Source organism: Lolium perenne, chromosome 7 (assembly GCF_019359855.2).
Source record: "Lolium perenne isolate Kyuss_39 chromosome 7, Kyuss_2.0, whole genome shotgun sequence".
Lineage (NCBI taxonomy): Eukaryota > Viridiplantae > Streptophyta > Magnoliopsida > Poales > Poaceae > Lolium > Lolium perenne.
In genome coordinates this window covers 300,758,704-300,781,033 of record NC_067250.2, presented here as the reverse complement: position 1 = coordinate 300,781,033, position 22,330 = coordinate 300,758,704, and the positions used below count along the sequence as shown (strand labels likewise).

The 22,330-nt window shown below is 48.6% G+C and overlaps 1 protein-coding gene across 1 annotated transcript; it reads left to right on the top strand.

Annotated features, from left to right (window-relative positions):
• Positions 1-18,839: 18,839 nt before the first annotated feature.
• On the top strand, positions 18,840-21,822 carry LOC127312026 (myb family transcription factor MPH1). The gene is made up of 5 exons (XM_051342507.2): positions 18,840-19,226; positions 20,326-20,402; positions 20,555-20,754; positions 20,847-20,934; positions 21,261-21,822. The coding sequence occupies exons 1-5, from the start codon at positions 19,103-19,105 to the stop codon at positions 21,507-21,509; spliced, it is 738 nt and encodes a 245-aa protein (XP_051198467.1). The 5' UTR covers positions 18,840-19,102; the 3' UTR covers positions 21,510-21,822.
• The last annotated feature ends 508 nt before the right edge of the window (positions 21,823-22,330 follow it).

Below are 22,330 nucleotides of genomic sequence, written 5' to 3'. Positions count from 1 at the left end.
CAAGCTCACCACACACCATTCGACTCCCCTCTCACCACTGATCATCCTCACCACCATAGCTTGATCGATTGCCGCCGGAGGAGGAGCAATTTCAAGATCGGAGCCGCCGGGGGACGCAGCTCACCGTCGGCGATTGGCGCCACCCCAAGCGCCGCCGCTGCTCCCAACCTCTTCCCCATCGACTACACCTTCACCGCGCATACTGCCTGAGTCCTGCATCGGCCTGGTAGGCTCTCCGACCCCCTACTGCCGCCGTGACCTCGTCGGAATCCCGCCGGGGACGACGACGCTCCCCAGCCGTAGATCTCTGTTCTAATCCTACGGCCATTCTTTCGCGTACCGTTTCGCCGTGTAAAGAGGCGCCGACAGGTGGCCCCCACCCTGTCAGCGCGGCCCGAGCGCGCCAGCCGCGTGTTGGGCTGCGAAGTGCTGCCGAATCTCGTTTCGGCCCATTAACCTTTCCCGCCTAGCCCACCAATTCAAATCCAGTTTATTCTTTATCCAAATTTTGCTCTGCTGAATGTTTAGTAAAATTTGAATAGTTTGAATTCTACCAAACCAAATCTAGCAAACTTTATACCGTTGGAAAGCCCATGAAATTACCCATCCAATGCCACTGGCCCCATCTCCATTTTCGTTGTAGATTTAATTTGATAAAAAGAACAAGACAGGGACTTTTGCACTTTCAAACTTTATTTAAAATTCAACCAGAATAGATTTTGAAGTGATTCCAATTTTAATAAATCACAAATGATGTCCTCTAATTGATTATGCAATAACATAGCCCTGTTGTTTGTATGATCATGGACTAGATCAAATAAAATGGCTATGTAGTCATTTCTAGAGCATTTTATAGTGGAATTCAAACTCAACCCCAATATGAGAATTACCTCTCATTTAAATTTTGATCCTAAGTACTAATAACCAGGGGGAATGACTTAGGCTAATGAACCCTTGAGAATTAATACTTAGAGATTTTAATTCATTTAAATACTAAGTTTTTAAAACTATGTGAAGTGTAACACTTCAATTAAATTGAGCTCACATATAATAGATATGAAATGTTGACTTCGGGGTCAACCTATATTTCATACCTTATTATTATATGGTGAGATTAAATCTTAATATTAAGTAATGCAAAGAAATGGAATTCTTTAAATACCTACATATCAAATCTAAGAAATAGGAATAATGAGAGGAAATTATTTCTCTTTTAAATAAAGACAAACCAAATAATCCACCATGCCATGTTTGATTGATACTAGGACTAGTGTGTGAACTCTTTGAGTGTTTCTAGTTTAGTATGTGAGCTTGGTTTAGTATTTATACCTCGTATTCGTATATAGACGCTAGTAACGAGGAATACCAAGAGGAGGAGGGCTACTCTCAGGAAGAAGAAGAGAACTTCGATAACTACCCAGCTCAAGGCAAGCTAACCCTTGCTAAACACAAGTGCTTAGCTCTACAAGAGCAAAGGCACCCTCCCACTTTACTTTTATGTTTTACCTATCCCATGTATTTACTTACATTTACCTTTGCTTATTTTTTTTCAAAGTACCCTTTTGGATTTATGATTCCCTTGTCTAGATTAGAACAAGAGCATCAAAGTTAGCCTAAGCAAATAAAGATAGATAGCACCCCCTCATGACTAGTTGCTATTGCCAAGAACTAAAATGGACTACTCTAGATGGGAACATTTGTGAAATGAACTGAAGTGAAAGATTTTGAAGGTGAATATGACCAAGAGAAGATGGTGATTTTTTTTATATAAAACTGATAGTTGAGTTCGAATGCGATACCCTTCCAATTATACAAGTACCCCCACAATACCTGATTATGGGTAGGGCTTAACTAGAAACTTGTGTATTTTAGTATGGGTTCCCTCTGAACAAACATCATAGGGGTTACGCTGCGGCTGCCTCCGTTACTTGTGGATTGATGTTGAAATGAGGTGAATGTACGGCCCAAGCCCTGTGCAGTTCCCGGGTTAACTGCGGTTTCCACCGGGAGGCCAAGCTCATGGGGAGAGGTGCTCATACTAGCGTATATAAGTGAAAGGTTTCGATTGATGATCCGCGTACTGTGTTACGATGATTCGAGGTTATCCTCGACGGATGTAATCAAAAGTTGTGGCACAAGAGTACAACCTCTGCAGAGTGTTAAACCTATTCGAATAGCCGTGTCCACGGTTACGGACGATTGGAAAGGCCATACTATCTCCGTTATCATTAAAATGTTTTGATTCTGGAAATGAATGGTGGTTTGAAAGGTGACATTATGGTGATCCATAATGAGTCGTGGGAATGACACTAATGTTCCCACTTGAGTTAGTCTAGCACATGATAAGGCTTTACCAAAGATTTATGAAACTAAAACTTGGCTTTATGCAAATAAACCTAGAGCTTAGCACCCCCTTACACTTATTGAGTATTTATCTTAGAGTTAGTTTGCGAGTACTTTAAAAGTACTCATGGCTTTGCCCTGGCTATTCAAATGCCAGACTATGAAGGAGAGCACCAGTATCAGGATGACGGACAACAGGACGTCTACGATAACTAGGATCGTCTTCTAACGTCAAGCGTTGCCTGTGGAATAGATCGTCCACTACTACTTCGCTTCCGCTACTATTTGTGATGTTGAACAATATATGCGTGTAATATTGGATCATGTGATCTATGGTTGTAAGACAATATGTGTTGTAATAAATGATGACTCTATGCTACTTACTGTTATGTCTCGCAAAAACATTATTCCTGGGATTGCGATGTACGGCATAATAGGCATCTGGACTTAAAAATCCGGGTGTTGACAGCTGGGTTGAGCCAATCTTGGACAAGGCGTCAGCCGCCTCGTTGCTTGCTCGTGGCACGTGGTGGAATTCGCAGCCGTCGAAGAAGCCGGATAGCTGCTGGACATGGAAGCGGTATGCGGCCATGTTGGTGTCCTTCGCGTCCCAGTCGCCAGATGCTTGTTGTATGACCAAGTCGGAGTCGCCGAAGCAGAGTATGCGACGCACGCCAATCTCCTTGGCCAGCTTCAGCCCATGAATGAGCGCTTCATATTCCGCCACATTGTTGGATGCGGCGAAGTGGATCTGCAGGACGTAGTCCAGCCGGTCTCCCTTGGGAGAGGTGATGACGATGCCGGCTCCCAAGCCATTGCGCATCTTCGAGCCGTCGAAGTGCATCTTCCAGTGTGTGGAATCCGGCACAGGCGGCAGGTACTGCATCTCAGCCCAGTCGACGAAGAAGTCCGCGAGGATCTGCGACTTGATGGCTGTGCGTGGCTCGTAGAGGATGGTGTGGGCGGCTAGCTCCAGGGCCCACTTGGCAACCCGGCCGTTGGCATCCTTGCTGCCGATGATTTCCGCCAAGGGCGCTGTGGCAACCACCTTGATGGGGTGCTCTTGGAAGTAGTGCTTGAGCTTCTTGGCCGCCATGTAGACGCCGTAGGTGACCTTCTGGTAGTGGGGGTAGTTTTGCTTCGACTGGGAGAGCACTTCGCTAAGGTAATAGACTGGGCGCTGAACCAGCTGCTCTCTGTCGGCTTCTTTGCGCTCCACCACCAGGACAACGCTAACCACTCGATTGGTGGCTGCGATGTACAATAGCATCGGCTCCATCGAAGCCGGCGTTGCAAGGATTGGCGCGGTTGAGAGCACGCGCTTCAAGTCACGGAAGGCTTCATCCGCCTGCGGTGACCAGACGAACTTATCCGCCTTCTTCATCAATTGATACAGGGGCAGTGCCTTCTCCCCCAGCCGGCTGACGAAGCGGCTCAAGGAAGCCAGGCAGCCAGCGAACTTCTGGACGTCCTTGAGGCACTGCGGCAGTTCCATCTTCTCCAGGGCACTGATCTTGTCCGGGTTGGCTTCGATCCTCGGCCGAGAGACGAGGTAGCCAAGGAGCTGGCCAGATGGCACGCCGAATGTGCACTTGGCCGGGTTGAGCTTCATCCGAAATCTTCTCAGATTGGTGAAGGTTTCTCTCAGGTCATCAAGGAGGGTAGTCGTCTCCTTGGTCTTTACAACGACATCATCCACATATGCGTGAACATTTCTGCCGATTTGATCCTGCAAGCATTTCTGCATGCACCTTTGGTAGGTGGCGCCTGCATTTTTCAAGCCGAACGGCATAGTCGTGTAGCAGTAAGCCCCGTACGGGGTAATGAACGAAGTCTTTATTTGATCAGCCGGATTCAAAGGAATCTGGTGGTAGCCTGAATAGGCATCTAGGAAAGACAACAGTTCACAGCCGGCAGTCGAGTCTATAACTTGATCTATGCGCGGCAGGGGGAAGGGGTCCTTTGGGCACGCCTTGTTCAGGCTGGTGTAGTCGATACACATGCGCCAGGAGCCGTTCTTCTTCAAAACCAGGACCGGGTTCGCCAACCAGTCCGGGTGCAGCACTTCCATGATGAAGCCGGCAGCTAGGAGCCGGGCGATTTCTTCACCGATGGCCTTCCTTCGTTCTTCGGCGAAGCGCCTGAGAGGCTGCTTCACCGGCTTGGCTTCAGGCCGGACGTGGAGGTGGTGCTCAGCCAACTCCCTCGGCACACCCGGCATGTCTCTTGGAGTCCATGCGAAGATGTCCCGATTCTCACGGAGGAAGCTGGTGAGCTCGCTTTCCTATTTCTTGCTCAAGCCGGCACCGATGGTGACGTACTTGTCCGGCTGCGCCGGGTCCAGCAGAATCTTCTTGGTGTTGTCGGCCGGCTGGAAGTGAGTCGTCCCAGCCGGGTTGCCAGCAGCCGGCATGTCTGTCTGCGCGGCCTTGGCGAGGGCGACGGCGTCGTGGATGAGCTGCTTCTCGGTGGCGATGACCAGCGTCTGGGCCATCTTGGAGCTCTGCGTGGCGCAGTCCATGGAGCGGCGATAGTCGCCGGCTATGGTGATGACCCCCTTGGGGCCAGGCAGCTTCATCTTCAGGTACCCGTAGTGGGGCACCGCCATGAACTTGGTCAGGGCCGGCCTACCCAGGAGCGCGTGGTAGGGACTCACGAGGTCCACCACCTCGAACTCGATTCTCTCGGTGCGGAAGTGGTCCGGCTTCCCGAACATCACCTCCAGCGTGATCCGGCCAATCGGCTGGCAGCAGTGGCCTGGCACGATGCCATGGAAGACGGTGGGGGTGGGGCGCAACTCGGCCGCCTGGATGCCCAGCTTGCGGGCGGTGTCGCGGTAGAGGATGTTGATGCTGCTGCCGCCATCGATGAGGACGCGCGAGAAACGCACGCTGCGCCGGGTTGTGCCGATGGTGGGGTCGAGGACCATGGCGTAGCTGCCCGGCTTCGGCAGGACAGCCGGTGTGTTACGGCGATCAAAAGTGATGGCCTGCTCTGACCAGTTTAGGTACTGGGGGACCGGCGGTATGACCGCGTTGACCTCGAGGGAACGGCTCTGCTGGCTCGTCCTGTCCTCGGGCTCGGAGGTGAAGATGATGTAGGTAGCATCTTCGGCCAAATATCGGCCGCCATGGTGCACTTGGTTAGCCTCGTGGTGCTCGAGGTTGGCGTTCTCTGCGCCGGCTTGGCTACCCGGCCCGCCGGCTGGTGGAGGCGGGGGTGGAGGCGGGAGAGGTTCACCGCTTGTCAGCCGCTTCATGAAGTGGCAGTCGCGGGTGGTGTGGTTGGAGGGGTTCTTGCCGCTGTGGTACTTGCACGGCGAGTCGAGCATCTGCTCGAAGGTGTACTTCGGCTTCCATTGCCGGTCTTGCTTCTGGCGGCGGCTGCCGCCTGCCGCGTTGTCTGCCACGGCGGCTACGTGGGCGGAGCCGTACCGGCGGTCCGGCTGGTCGCTGTGACGCTTGCCGCGGTAGTTGTCCCGCCGGCTGCCATGCGAGGCGCCCTCGGCCGGCTTGTTGTTCTCCCGCCTGGCAGGGGCCGGCGAAATGTCAGCCGGCGCCTTGCCGGCTTCCTCAGCCAGCGCGTACTTGTTGGCGATGGCCATCAAGGCGGCCATCGACTTGGGGTCGCTGCGGCGTAGCTTGTGCCACAGCATGGTGTTGGGCCGACAGCCTCCCATGAAGAAGCTGATGGCCTGGATCTCGTGCACGCCCTCGCAGGAGTTGCGCATCTCGCACCAGCGCGTCAGGTACGCGCGATCCGTCTCGTCGGGGCCCTGCTTGCACATCTCAAGCTGCTGGGGCCGAACCGGCCGGCGGTAGGTGCCGGTGAAGTTGCTGATGAAGGCCGCTTCGAAGTCCAGCCAGCCATTTATGCTGCCGGCTGGCAGGTTGTTGAGCCATGTGCGGGCGGAGCCGACCAGCATCAGGGGGGAGTAGCGCACAGCCCAGCGCTTGTTGCCTTTGGCGATGCCGACTGCGGTGGAGTAGTCCTGCAGCCAGTCCTCCGGCTTGGCGGTGCCGTCGTACTTGGGGGTGTCGCGGGGGAGCGTGAAGCCCTCGAGCGTGGGCTCGTTGGCGATGCGGGGCCCGAAGCACTTGGGGCCGGCTGGAGCTTCCTCTTCCGCAATGCGGGATTCGACCAGTCGGTCGAGGCGTTCTCGGGCGTCGGCGGGCTCGATGCGCGGGCCCAGCCGGGAGTGTGCCGGCTGGCGTGCGCCGCTTGCTTCTGGAGCCGGCCGGTGCTGACGGCGGGGCTCGGAGTCTTGCTCCTGGTTCCGGCTTGGAGGAGGCCGGCTGCGGCTGCTGCCGCCGCCCGGGCGGTGGCTCGGCCGGCCCGAGCTTGCGTGGGTGGCCCGGGAGTCACGGTGCCGGCTTGGTGGTGGGGAGGCGGACTCAGCCGAGTCCTGGCGCCTTCCTGTCGTTGCACTGCAGCTCCACGAGCGTGAGAAGCTGCGGGGGCATTGACGTGCACTGGGTCGGCGATCTGCCTGTTGGCTGCGTTGAGCAGCTCAGTCACCCGCTTGGTCTGGCGGCGTAACTCTTCGCCTTCAAGGCGGTTCAGCTCTTCTGCGGCGGCTTCTGCCGCGCGCATGTTCTTGTCGGGGGTGTTGTAGACGGGTAGCTCCGCGGACGGAGCCGGCGAAGGAGCGCCGTCACGGGCGATCTCGGCGCCAAGGTCGCGGCCCCTGCGGCGGATGTGGCCGGCTCGGCTTGGTTCGTCGCCGCCTGGAGTGAGGCCGTGGGCGCGGTTGTACTCGCGCTGGGTGATCTCCATCTGGCGCTTAGCAGCAGCCAGTTCTTCGGTTTGCTTGAGGAGGAGCTGGCGGTGCGCCTCCAAATCCGCCTCGATGGCGGTGGGGTCGGCACCAGGCGTGAGCGGGGTGCTTAGTTTTGCCCGGACTGCATCCAGCCGGGACGGTGGTGGTGGCGCTTTCGGGCCCGAGCCGGAGGCGTTGGGGTCGATGTTGCGCTCCAGGTTGGGGCCACGGGCGCGCGGGTTCTTGACGGGGAGCTCCTCGCCAGCCATCATGACTTGCACGACGGCGGGGCTGGCGGGGGCGCTGCTGCCGGCTCGCGGAGGAGGGCTTGCGCAGCGCAGCACCTGCCGCGGGTAGCGTGGCGGTGCGACGGTGGCGACGTAGACGTCGTGGCCGCCGAAGGAGATGACGCTGCCTCCGGCTGGGAAGGGCCGGTCGGCGACGTGGAACCTTGAAAAACTTGGTGGGGTCTTCCCCCACAACTTAATTAGAAGCTCCTAGGCTTGCATCAAACCCTACGGCGCCAAGGATAGGATCAGTGACAACCTCTTACATCTTGGGTGATCAAACACCTAAGATAACAAGACTGACAAGGGGCGCCGCAGAGAGCCCCTCCCGTGTCACCTGGCCCCACCTTTAATTCTCACATGGGTAAGACCCAACAAAAACATGAGGGGAACACTGGAGGCCGACCATTGTTACCACACACTAGCTAAACTGACGATTGGGACATCTGAGCGTCGAGTACTCACCAAAGATGGACCTTATTCTGCAACGATGGTGACTTGGTCCGGACCTCCAGAGGGTAGGATTTCACACCTGGGCTCCCGCAAAAAGGACTCCCACAGGATTGCGATGGAAGAAAACTAGATGGGGCGAGGCGGCCATTTGAAATGGGAAAGAGGAAGAGGAAGAGGAGAAGATGTAGTAATACACCGTAGTGAGGTAGAGCTAAGTAGAAAAGCTGAGAAACGACTAGGCGTAACAGTGAAAGGCCAATAGGCCGATCTCGGGGAGTTCGACTCTGATTGGTTCATTTGAGCCCAAATTTGCTACTGTGGAGACATTTGAACACTCATGATTCACGGACTATTTTATTGTGATGTGACCTTCTTTGACTAGTGTGATGTGGTTTCCTTTGAGAGATGTTGGCTTCAGGAAGCTTCACTGTAGTCAAGAGAGAAATATTTAGCCGACTCCGACTTTTCGATTGCCGCGACGATTTCCTGCAGATTCCAGGGACAAACTCACGCATAAAAGTATGACTGCAGCTAACTAAGCCAGGCACCGCCTCTTTGACATTGTAGGCGCAGTGAAAAACAAAATGACATGTGGATCAGCTCGCTCCATGGTGAAACATTCACTTTCAACTCCATTTTCACTTTCCCCAGGTTTACCCCCTCGTTTATGTGCTTGAAACCGGCAAAATAAATCTGACCACATGATGTATGGACTTTTTTTTTTCTCGCGCGTGGAATGTTGGATTTTATGCATCAACAAGTTGATCATGCGCTTAGCTAGTAATTGGGTCCAGACTCGTCAGAGTGGACTATGCGAAACACTCAGGCTGTTATATATCGCCTGTCGCCAACGGCAACAATTCCCTTCTTCCGGTGGGCTTCTGGGTGAGCATGGCCGACTAAGTTTCCGGTGAGCTTCCATACCAAATCGTAGAAAACAAATCCATTTCACCATTTCTAGAGACAGGGCGTTTGTTTGACTCCATACCACGTACGGAACCACAGGAGGAAACCTCGAGATGTAACCGACCTGACCGGCGCGCGCATGGGGTGAGAAGGAAACTTTCCAATAGTGACTTCGGGTTGTACATCTGGTTTGACTTTGCCCATTCTCCGATCAAACGTTGAAAGTCCAGACAGGGCTAGCTTTGACATTTAATTTACTCCGTACATCAGGTTTGAAAAAGCGTATGTAATCGGCCGGCAGAGACAATACTATTGGAAATATAGAAGCCTAAAATTGTGTGTTGTATTGCATGATCCTCTGGGGGTATATATAGAGGTACAAGGGGAGGGGATAGACTTGTAGTACAAGATGATCAATCCTAATCTTACGTATACACCCCTACATATTATACATCTAACATCCCCCCTCAGTCGTAGCGGGAGTGAAGCGGACGCTTGCGACTGGATTTGAAGTCTCGCGCTTCCATCCTCTTCTCCTCCTTCTCATCACCGGCGTCCCCTTCTGGTACCTCCTCTTCCCTCCCGTAGTCACAGCGGGAGTATCGTGGACGCAAAGTGACGACGCGGACGCTGTTGACTGGAGTTCTTGAGTTGCTGTAGACGTTTTGTTGAGGTCGATGTCGAGGTAGCCGATCATGATGTAGCCGTGGTCGAGGTGTGGTCGATGTCGTAGTCGTCATATGTGGTGTAGCCGTATTCGCCGAAGGCGCAAAAAAAATTGCGCGTTTTTGGTCGTAGGATTTTAGGTTTTTTGCGCGGCGGCGGCAGCGGTTCTGCGGCGGCGGCGGTTTTTTTGTCATAGCGCGGCGGCGGCAGCGGTTCTGCGGCGGCGGCGGGTTTTGTCGTAGTGCGGCGGCGGCAGCGGGTCTGCGGCGGCGGCGGGTTTTTGTCGTAGCGTGGCAGCGGCAGCGGATCTGCGGCGGCGGCAGGGTTTTTGTGTCGTGGGCGGCGACGGCAGTGTTGACGAGGATGTTGACGGAGACCATGTTGGCGCAGACCTTGGTGATGTAGTTGGCGATGTAGAACTCGACGTAGATCTTGGTGTAGTCGTACAGCTTAACATAGTTGTTCGGTTGATGTAGTCCGGTCGATGTAGTCTGGTCGGTGCAGTGTAGAACTGTATGACGTGCTGGCCGGCGTGCGGAAGGTCGCATTATGTAGCCGTCGTGGAGGAAATCGCCGGCGGCGTGGGAGACCCCATGTCCCCAACAAATCCTGTACACCAGGACGGCCTCTTGTCTGCTTATGCATGGCAGCACCGAGGAACTCCAGCCTCAGCATGCACGCATGCACGGCCATCAAGCCAGGTGATTTCTCACGCTTCCATCAGCCACGCGGCTGATTGTCGATGTAGATGTCCTCAAATGGTCGATGCGACGTAGATCTTCGCGGCCCGAAGTTGCTGCACCGATTTTCACCAGACGAGGGTCCTACTTTTGAGAAATCTAGGGATTTATTTGGTAGCTAATCGGATCTAAACTCTGGAATTGGAAATTTCGAAAATTGGATCTAATCTAGGAACTCGAATTTTATCTAAGATCTAAACTAAAGAACCGATCAGATCTTTGATCAAAACCGGGTGCCGCGCCCCCGAGGAGAGATCACCCCGAGGGCGGCGCGATGCAGAAGTGGTGGGAGGACCTAGGATCGGCGCCGTGAGGCTAACCGCTCTGATACCATATTGGAAATATAGAAGCCTAGAATTGTGTGTTGTATTGCATGACCCTTTGGGGGTATATATAGAGGTACAAGGGGAGGGGATAGACTTGTAGTACAAGATGATCAATCCTAATCTTACGTATACACCCCTACATATTATACATCTAACAAATACTTCCTTGGATTATAATTGTTGCTATCTTACAGACAGACAGGAGTAGCTGTCGCAACATGGAATTCCATTCGTCAGAATACACAAAACCTAGTGATTGAAGAGACCTGTAAAAAATTCTAGAGAAAGCTTACGTCGACTGATAACCACTACTGTCGTTTATACTGAACTTGCCTTGACTTCATATCTTACGAATGCGATTGAACACTTGAAATTTGAGTTTAATACAGGTAATACATGCATCACGTGGTGAAATCGGTGGAATGTTTATGAGCATGATTGCGTGCACACAGGGAAAGTTTTGAGTGTGATAACACTGCGGCGCCGTAGAAGCTTTGGAGTTTGGAGGCATGGGGACATGAGATGCCGTCCGGCAGGGCACCGCGACCTTGTCACCTTGGCATGCTATAGTTCGTGCCTTTCTAGGCTTCTTTAGGGCTTTTTGGGCAACTTTTTCCATTCAATTCGGCAGGGTTATAAAGTCTCACGAGTTGGGTAGGATTGGGAATTCTTATCCAGCACACTACCACGTGCACGTGCACCTAATTAATCAATCGAAAAGTTTGCACCATATGTACCAAATTCCCGTCGGGTTACGTAACTGCACAAGCAACTAGTGAAGATAGAGTATTTGCAAGCACATTTCTCTAATTAATTGAAAAAAAAATGAAAGAGATACGTAACTCCAAACCCTTGGTCGTTGAGGTGCGTCACTGCGACCCCAACCACTGGGTAATTAAGCCCACGTCGTCTCTCTAATTAATTGAGAAAGATAGAAGAAAAACGAAATATAAGAGCTTGTTCGGTTAATTACCTGTCCAAGGGTTTGGAGTGGATTGGGATGTATTTTGACTTAAGATAAAAATCTCCCTCAATACCTTTCAATCCACTTAGATTCCGTCTGAATAAGGCCTAAGAACTTGTTTGGTTAATCCACCTTCCAAACGGATTTGAATGGTTTGGAGAGTATTAGAGAAAAAATTTACTTATTAGTTGAGATTTAATCTCCCTCAATACATGTCAAAACCCAGTGGATCCATGTGCAACCGAACAAGGTCCAAATTGGGCGTGTTGTCCACCATGTCGAATCATGGGGCTAGAGATAAACCTATTGTGGTATACGTTTGATTGGAGAAACGGCTGAAAAGTTTGACCATTCGCTATCACGCTAGACTTAGCCATGTGATTATATAAGGGTTAACTTATTAGAGTAGATAGTTGATTAGTAAGGAGCCTAGATTATAGTCGCATCATCTGTATCGCGTATGTTCCTAGTTTACATATATAAATATTTTAGCTACATATTTTTTTAGAAATGGGGAAACTCCCCGGCTTCTGCATCCAAAGGTTTATTGCATCATCCAATTCTAGCTACATATACCTTCGTTCTAAAATAAGTGTGTCAGCTTTTCTAGATATAGATTTATCTACATATTAAAGTGCGTTAAAATATATCTGCATATATATCTAGATAAAATTGTGACACTTTTTCGGATAAGAGGTAGTACACACCTAGCTAACTCGATCATTTTACAACACCCTTCATACGTAAAAGGATATCAGAGATTTGTCTAGATTCAAAATATCTAAAACACTACAGATTGTCTAGATAATCCAAATTTAAACAAACTTGTGATATTCCTTTTTGGGACAGAGTTAGAGCATCTCCAGTCGCGTCCCCCAAAGCGTCCCCCAAACCGCTCCGGATTGAGCGTTTGGGGGACGTGTTTCGTTCGTGCCGCGTTTGGGGGACGTCGCTCCCCAGTCGCGTCCCCCAAACAAAATTTCGCAAATTTTAAACTTAACTAGATTCGATTAGATTCATCCAAACTTACATAGATTCGAACGAAATTTGACTAACTTTAAAACTAAACCTAATCTAGAACCACTTGCGGCGGCCGGAGGCGTCGTAGTACTGCTGGAAGTTGTACATCTCGTCGGTGACGACCTCCTGCTTGACGCGCTCGTCGACGGGCTCGTCCACGGGCTCGTCCTTCACCAAGCCGCTTGGTCCTGCCTCGCCGTCGTCGGTGAGGTCCACCAGCGGCTTGCTGGAGTCACGGATGGACATGGCGATCGCCGCGTCCAGGTCGCCCCTCCAGGCGTCCTTGTCGTCCATGGACGCCATGAACGCCGCCCGCAGCCCTGGGCAGTCCTCGGGGTCGTCGCTGCTGGCGATGAGCCGCTGCTGCCGCTCGTACTCCGCCAGCAGCGCCGCCTGCGACGCTTCCTCCGGCTCCTCCTTCACCTCCGGCTTCGGGATGAGGAGGGCGCCGCCGCGCCTCCCTTGCTGCCGCCCGCTGCCGCTACCGCCACGCCTCGTGTTGACGGGCGTCGCCGGCTCCTCCTTGACCTCCCGTTTGGGGACGGTGTAGGGCGCCGACCGGTACGACGAGGACGGCGTCGATCGCGCCGGTCCCGAGGAAGAAGAGTGCGAGGAGGACGAGTACGTCGTCCTCCTCGGCTGCCATTGAGGAGACGGCGGCGGCGACGACGGCATCTCCATCCTTGGAGCGCCGTTGCGGAGGCCGCGGATGACGTTCTCGAGGGTGCGCCCCGGAACGCCCCAGAACAGGCCGCGGCCTTCCCTGTTCCAGCTATTGGGGCCGCCGACGAGCCCGTCGGTGCTGTGCATCTCGACGTCGTACTTCGCCTGGAAGTACGACGTCCACCAGGCGTCGTTGTTGTCGACCGCCCACGTCGGATCCAACCGCTCCTGGCGGGTGAGTTGAGCCCGACGGGCCTTGACGGCGTCCCACCATTGGTCCGTGCGCGGCTTCGGCGGCGGCGGAACGCCAATGCCGTTCACGGCCATCTTCCAGCCGCCGCTGCTTGGCAGCCGCATGTCCGGCGGGACTGGATACCGGGCGTGGTACAGCGCCCACGCCTCCGCCACGGTGAGGCTGCCGCGTCCGAAGCCGTTCGCCGCGGCGATCTAGCGGGAGGACGAGCTCGACATTTTTTGAGCGGCGATCTGGGAGGGGGGAGGCGACGGCGACGAGAAGGATTACGAGCGGCGATAACTGCAGGGCGTCTTAAAACAGCGGCGGCAGCGGGCGGTTGCACGCAATAACTCCGGCGCGGACGGCCACGCGGCCATGCACGACGAGACGCGTCCCTGCGTCGCCTGGGAAAACAGGGACGCCATTAACGTCGCTTGACCAAAGGTAGGCGACGGGGTTTTAGCCTTCCGTGCCGCTGACGGGTCGGGCCCGCGTCGGTTGGCCTCGCTTTTCGTTGTGTCCGGCGTCCCCGGAGCGTCCCCTGTGGGACGGGGACGGGCTCGGGGCGCCGGACACCGTATCGGGCCGCGCCGGACAAAAAAGGGCTTTGGGGACGCGGCTGGAACGTTTTTTTTTGTCCGGCGCGCCCCAAATCCCTTTGGGGGACGCTTTGGGGGACGCGACTGGAGATGCTCTTAGTACTATATTTAGTTGTGTTTATGTACTCTTCTTCCTAATACATTCTCTCCCTCTTACATACTTGTACTAGTGTAAGCATGGGATGGACATATCACGTCGACAAATATGACTTAAAATAATTAGCACCACGTATGAAGTAGCTAGCTAGTGTGGAAGAACTTATGCCACAAGAATAAAGGGTAACGTACGAGATCCTGATATTTGCATAATTCCATAACAATTAAAGAAGTCAGCACTCGGCACCGCCTTTGATTGTCATGACTCAGGAGGATGACTGCAAATTATACCACTGCTTTGTCAATGAAAATACCAAAGCATTGACTTTAATCTGTGCACTAGCTAGCTGCTCATCCACTTAGTCATGTACAGTACATGCACAAGTTAGCTAGCAAGACAAGTACACACTACACATACATGTTTCTTCCTCAACTAGCATATCATGATCTCGTTAGCTAGTCTTATCGTGATGGTCGTGAATAGTTGCTAGACAGACCATATATATGGATATAATAATATAAAATATATATAACCTTATGGATGCATGCGCGCGTAAGTAAACGCACGTACGTACATCTGTATGGTGCATATTAATTTGCCTTACGTGGTCTGTCTTCGAACGGTCTCGATGCTAAATATATATTATTCAAATCACTCGTGCATGACGTGCATGCGTGATAAAGTTCAAACGGTCGTTTCTAGAGAGACAGGTGTACACGTATATTTTCCAACTTGTATCAGGGCAATTACCCTATGTTCATGTCGACCATTTCTGCAACAATAATTCAGTGGCCAAGCTCCATCGAAATATATATATTGATATCATATCATTCCTAGTATTTCCTCCATTCGGAAAAAAGTGACTCGGATGTATCTACATGTGAATCTAAACTAATCCAAGTCACCTATTTTCGGATGGAGTAAGTATAATATTTAATAGAAGATCACTGCTTTAGCTTCAACTATAGCGCTGATTAAGTCTGATTTGAACCCTGATTACCTCGTTTTAGAGAGTGACTTTGCATTTTAGTGTCTTCAAAAAGAGAATTTTCTCTCATAAATGTAGGGAATGTTAGGAGTTCATAATGTAAAACAAAATCATGAAATAATTAGGAATATTTGTGTGCAAAAACATATATAGATAAATAACCGTTGACATTTTCCTATGATTGAGAAATTGTCATTTCTTTTAACAATTTTTTGAATGCTCTCAAAAAGCAATTTTTAAAGTTCATCTACATAACCATATCCTGAAACAGATATAGCGCTTGTTTTAACTGTTTTACAAAAAGTGCAGAGTTTACTTTAGACAATTTCATAGTTTGGGATTCAGGAATATTTGTGTGCAAAATTAAGGTCTCCATTGATTCAAATAAATTTTATATCAATTAGGAGGATTTGATTGCTTAGAGATTTTTCCATCTTGGTCGTCTGATTTACCTGATTGGAATCATAAGAACTTTTTCTCAGGATTCACTTGCCTTCTTGTTTGGATTTTTTTTTTCATCCACTCAAATCTCATGCTAGAATTCTGTAGTTTTCCATTTCTTTGTGAAACACACCTTGATCCAAAAACAACCATGTAGGATTCAATAGTACTCCCTTTGTCTCATTGTATACGATATTATTACAACCAATATAGGTTGTAATTGGTCTAATAACATCTTAATACGGGACAGAGGAGTACATGTTATTCTAACCCTACGGGTTTTTATTATTATTGTGTTTTGAGGGCCTCTTTGATAAGCAAGAGTGGATTTTATCAGCAAGCACTCAGGTACCCACCCCCACCCACCCACACACACACACACACACACACACAATGTAAGAGTACCTACACAGGTATTTCAGGAAAAAAGTAACCGAATAGCCTGAGCGACATTGCTGTGGAGCCGAGAGTATGAATCACCATTATCGAGAATATATAGAAGCCATGGAAAATATTGTAAGGACAATCCTCTTTGCAGCAACCATGGAAAAAAGTACAAATTTGATCTGACGAAGTAAAATCTGAAGGACCATAACTAGAGAAATTTAATCTTGCAACACCACCATTGACATCAGGATGGACATATCGTCGTCGAACAAAGGGCCAGAGATCAATTATTGTAGGCGATGCCGTCTCCATTGACACATAGGCCAAAAAGAAGACGGCTACCAAAACCATAGCCAAATCTACTAAAACACTACTTTTGAGAACTCCACCCGTAGATTGGATTCCTAACAGAGGAGGGGGACCGGGGTATCGTGGAGGTCTTGGCTAGGTTTTCTTACATCTAAAGACTCTCATGTTGTCGTACTCATGCAAGAGGGAACAAACGACATCGAAAAAGTAGAGTGAAATTGATTACTTAGACACTAACAAACATTTGTTAACAAAAAGTTTAAAATGTATAATTTTGATATTTCTACACAATTAATAGGAACTTCACGCAAAATAAAGTAGGAACTTGATGCATTGAATATTTTGTATATTTTGGGTACATCTCAACCAAGGAGGAAAAATTGCAATTCCGCACATGTTCAAGAATTAATATCAAATCGGATTGTCCTGTTTCTATTAATTGTTCAATGGGAATAACAAGTGCTTACAGTAAAGCATTATATCATATATTCGACAAACGGAAAAGAAGAAGTAACTTTGGACTCTACTAATCTTCTTTTGACTGCAAAATTTCCACCAAATATATTAATAATCATCCACATAGTACAAATAGCTTAAAAAGTAATAAAAATTACAAATAGGTACTCGGACCACTTAGCAATGACTACATACACGAGCCCAAGGCGCTCCACCATCCTCGCCCCTCCATCGGTGTAGCCAGACAAAGATTGACATAGTAGAGCTTGTTGTACAAGATATATGGGAAGTTTTCATGCTAAGGCCTCCAAAGGACCAGTACAACAGAGCAGCAACCATCGTCAATGATGAAAATCGTAGATCGGAAGAGACTAACATGAAACCACACAAACGAGCACGAAAAATGACCAAACCAAGGAGATTCCCCAGGAACACGACTCCATGCACCCTCCGCCAGCGCTAGGCGTACCACCGGAGCAAGGATAGGGTGGGGAGAATTTCTGACTTGAGGATATAGTTGTCGCCTCACCACCTCGAAAAAGAAACTGAAAAATAGCTTTAAAAGGAACTGAAACTCCCCGCCGGCAAGAGCCTGTGGTATGCCATACCTCCAAGGCCCCAAGGCCACCGGAGGTGGAGCGGATCGGCGGCATCGTCGGCGAGGAGAACGGAACCCTAGATGGGTTTTGTGGCCGCTGCCTCTCACGTCTCGTGGCTTGTACCGGTTAGGGTGCCACCTTCACAGCAAAATCTATGGTGAGGATGTTTCTCGAACTCTACCAATCTTAGTGTATATGTAGAAAAAATTACCCCTAACATACTAATTGTAGCTTGTTAGGGAAAGAATTTTAAAAGGCCAGCCGCGTCCTTGTCCCTATATGTAATCGAAACGGAACCGGGAATACATAATCTGGATTTTACTGATTGAGATATCGACATCTGCAACCTTTTTTCTCCTTTTTCCCTAAGAATGTGGTCCTGAAGTCCACAACTCATTTTCCATACGCAGAGAATTCTTCATTTTCTTTGATGGTGACGTCACTAGCTATCTAGATGAAGTAATGTTGATAGGTAATTGCAAACTGCTACCTTGACTAATCGATAGCGTTATCAACTGCAAGGTTTCAATGGCAGCCACATAAAATTTCCATGCAAAGAGGAGAAATTTTCGCAGCACATATATACATCGACCTGATCTTTGGAACTATTCAAATCCCATAACTATATATGCGACTTAACCAAGTCCTATGTGCCTCTCCTACGCATATACAGTATCAATGTATTTATATACGTATTTAGGTCGTGAAAGCGACTATTCTAGCTAGACATTAGTTTCTTCAATCAATGCAAGGCAACAAATTGAGTTCGCAACTTGAACTCTGTACTTCTTGAAATTGAATTTTCTAAAACGAATATTTCCTTTACCACATGCTTCCACACACGCTTTTATTTTCTCGTGCAAGTGTACGATTCCAGCAACGGACACAATGTAACTAGTCAAACAGCTAGAATAATCCAGGACATACATATAGGTTGGTTTCCCATTTCCTTGGGGAAATCCATGCATGCATATGCCAGAGAGTCGAATTGACATTTAAATATTTCAGCTTCATGTCTACCTCATTGAACTAAGTCTCGCAGACTGTATACGTACGTATCAACGAGTAAAACATACTAAATTAATTTGCTATACATAGTTACATACTAGTAGTCGTTTTCTTGAATAGGTTGTCAAACCTAGCGACACACAGAGAGTGACACATAATGAATGCTGCGATGCTAAACAAGTTAAATTCACACACGAAACGGACAACGATTTTGCTTTTGTCAAACAGGTGAATAGTTCATATAGACATAGCTGCTACTGCGAGGCCGGAAGACCAAGACAATTCCATCCATTAATAGTGTGAGAGCTTGATGGTCGACTCGATGCATATCAGCATATGTGATAAATATATATTATATATATATCTGATATGTGAAAGAATGAATGAATTATTGTATGCTGGTACTTGGCTGTCTCGCGAACAGGGACAGGCCAACTTTTTCACGAATATTAGCTTGTGTTTGCTGCCTTTCTGAGAGCAAGTGAGCATGTTTGACTGGACTAGGTCAGAGAAGTCACCAATCTCTCTCTCTCCTTCTCCCTCTCCCTCTTCCTCTCCCCTGATCACACACATTCTATCGGGCATATATAGCACACGCTTGTGCACGGTAAGCAACAAACACGCACTTAAAATAGTACTCCTTGCAAAGAGTTCACCATTGTTGGGCCAAACCAAACTCACTCTCTCTCTCTCTCTCTCTCTCTCTCTCTCTCTCTCTCTCTCTCTCTCTCTCTCTCTCTCTCTCTCTCTCCACATATATAGAGGTTATTGATTCAGGAGATACATCACCCGTCGGGTCTATTTGCCAGAAGCTTTGGGATCAGGATCAGACCAATTTGAAGGACTAGCTCTAGATATGAGAGGGTTTGAGAGGAGAGGCGTCAGGCAGTACAACAGGTCTGACGAGCCGCGGATGCGGTGGACAGAGGAGCTGCACCGGCAGTTCATCGAGGCTGTCGACTGCCTCGGCGGCCCAAACGGTGAGTTCTTGCTTCTCAAACCCTCTCTCTATCTTGCCCTCTTTCCCTCTCTCTCTCTCTATGCATCAGATGCATGGCGGCCGGACGGCTAACTGCACACTTGCATGGATGAAATGAAACTTGATTTTGTCATTTTTCACTGTCAGGCGATCTGTTAAAAATAGTGGTTGTTTTGTTGTATGGAACTATGAATTAAAGGTTTTAGTATTGCTTTAATTGTCTGGTACGTTAGGCCGGAGTTTGTTCAAGATCGATTCATGGAAGAAAAGTTTTGGCAAAAAAGAAAGAAAGCTCCACGTGATATGCATGCATGATGAGCAACACTTTTAAATAATAAATGATATTAACGTCTCTGCGTTAAATTTATCCGAACAACCTAACCTCAAGCATGATGAACACCGTGTTTTTTCTGTCCGTAGTTTATTGTCCTTTAATGAAGGATTTCACTATAATAATAATATTATTTACATAGGAGGATGAGCTCTGGTAGATGGGGTTACTTAATATGTTCATAAGCACATTTCACCCTGCAGTATCTCCTTGGCCAAACTCCATATGTTATCTTCGACCGCAAAACTAAATTTGTTTCTTGCATGATGGCGAGATTTCCTAGCTGCAAATGAAAGCAATAACTCTTCTCTATATTGCAATGTAAGGGCCCTCTGCCTTGTACTATACTAGATAGATGTTAATTAACCATTAGCTTTTAGCCTTGTATGTACTCTTTTTTGGGAAAATATATTTAAAAAATACACAATAGGAAAACCTACTATACAACTTCAAAAGGATTCAAGATCGGGTAATTAAGGAGGGCTTTCATTTTCTATAACCAAAAAAATCAAACAATAATACATATATGAAACTTTAATCTTCCCGTCTCTTGTTCCTTTTTGTATGTTTCTTACAAGTATATGTTGCGTTCTGCTTGGTGTCATAGTCGCTACGATGTTTCTTTTCCAGTAAATGGCAGCTGACCCTTGGTTTTGCTAAAAAAAATAGTTTCATTTATCACGATTTTGGATAAAACTTCTATTAACAGTAATTCGTACATGCAACCCAGTGTTGACATATATCTTCTCTTCACAAATCTTGTCTGCAGAGGCAACGCCCAAGCGGATCCTTCAGCTGATGGGCCTGAAGGGAGTCAGCATATCTCACATCAAGAGCCATCTTCAGGTATACATACTATCCTGCGCGTGATGCTCACATGCATATATTAACCATTCCAGATTATTACATACATATAAAACTTGCATATACTACTACATGAGTTGTTGCCATGCATGACGCACCTTTGTTTCTCTTTCAAAAAATTATGATCCCCACAGATGTACCGGTCAAGCTCAAGCAACAACAACGGTGACACCCCAGCCAACACGTTTGTGAATCGTCGTGAAGATCACTGTGTCGATGATGGGTCACAAGATAGGAACAACACGTTAAGTGCTTCGGACATGATCAACGCTTCTTCTTCTTACTCCGTGCCTAGCCGCGGCACCCAGCACGTCCACCGGTCACCGTATCAAATGTGAGCACTATTAGTTTTGAATTTAGTTCTTACTTAGTTAATTAATATTCATATTTTAAATCAGTCGTTAACTGAACGTGCTAATTGTGCAGACCATCGCTTGAAGTGGTTTTCAGGAGCTGGGAGCAGACTATAGGGCTTCTGCCATGGAACTCCAGGAAGCTAACTACCTCAAAGAAGGTAATACATGCTAACAATTTTTACTACATCGATATTATTTGTAGGGAGATGCAACCAAAACATGTATGAACAGATCATACATACAGATGAAGCAAAGCTTGATCACATTAGTCATCTTCGTTGCCATCACTCATACATGCATGTACTATGTGTGTTCTATAGCTAGAGGCATAGAAGCACCATTTTTTGTTATCTTAGTTTGTTAGTTGGCAGGCACCACTGCCAAACTATTGTAGTACCATATAAGTACACACTGCCGTGCATTGACTGTCTAGGCGGCTGCTCTTGTAAATAAAGTTGCTGAATTGCTATGTATGTCATTGCAGTTGGTCGGTTGGCCGTGTCACGTTGATGGCAAGACGCGTCAGACGGCGGCGGGGTGTGACTTGACGCTATCAATCGGCGGTTGGCCGGAGGATGAGGCAGAGGCAAGCAGCGATGCCGATGGCTCCAGTACGACCACCGAGGAGGCCGTCGTGCTGGGGAGGAACCGGGGAACTGGTGACCACCGCTGCTCCGCTCTGAACCTTGACCTGAACCTCGACCTCGCCGTCTCATCTTCTTGGCTCACCTGACCTGATAAGCTGTGCTAGGGCCTGTGCAGATATGTAGAGCTGTATTTGGATATATATATCGTAATGTATATATTTATGTATCATAGTAGATGGTAGTAGCTATACAGTATAGTAATTCAAGAGGTTTTTGCCGGACTGTCGTACCATTTTAGCGCTTTAGTTGTGTATATAAGAGTGCATGCATGCATGATTTGAGCCTCTGTATGCATCTACATGCATATGCACGGCTCATTTTTCTATTGGTCTGGTTGGATACTTGGACCTCAGATGGGGGACTCCGAACTTGCGTGAGAAATATTGTCTCTTGGCTTAACCTGTCCTGTTTTTGATATAATTGTGACACCAGCTAGCCGAGAAAAGAATGGGCGAGTGAGAATGTGAGATCCAAACAAGGCAAACATCCCATGTGTATGACAAACTAGATATGGAACAAATCGTTGATAGATCAGTGTGCATGATGACAAAGCAGGCGCAAAGGTGGTGCCCTATCAACCCTCCTGGCCCAAACAGTGCATCATGTACGAAACCTCTTTCTATACCAACTAGCAAGATGGTCCTCGCAAATAAAAAGGCATCATCTTTGGCGTATTGAGTTTGTTCATGAAACAAATTTACAATATCATAGATGATGTAAACATGCTATCATAAAATTTAAGTGAAAAGATTCTATATCTGCAGTAGCTATAATGTTACGTAAAATATAACATGCGTCATGTGCGGGAGATATTTTGAATAGTTTTGATTTGTGGAGAGTAGTTATTATGACATTTCAAAAAATACCATGCCAATGTTGGACCAGAGTGTGCTCGATGCCTCGCTTG

Excerpts from the sequence above, each read along its gene's own strand:
- LOC127312026 (XM_051342507.2), top strand. The coding sequence starts at position 19,103 with ATGAGAGGGTTTGAGAGGAGAGGCGTCAGGCAGTACAACAGGTCTGAC. Across the intron at positions 19,227-20,325 it reads CTGCCTCGGCGGCCCAAACG|AGGCAACGCCCAAGCGGATC; the intron begins GTGAGTTCTTGC and ends TCTTGTCTGCAG. Across the intron at positions 20,403-20,554 it reads ACATCAAGAGCCATCTTCAG|ATGTACCGGTCAAGCTCAAG; the intron begins GTATACATACTA and ends TGATCCCCACAG.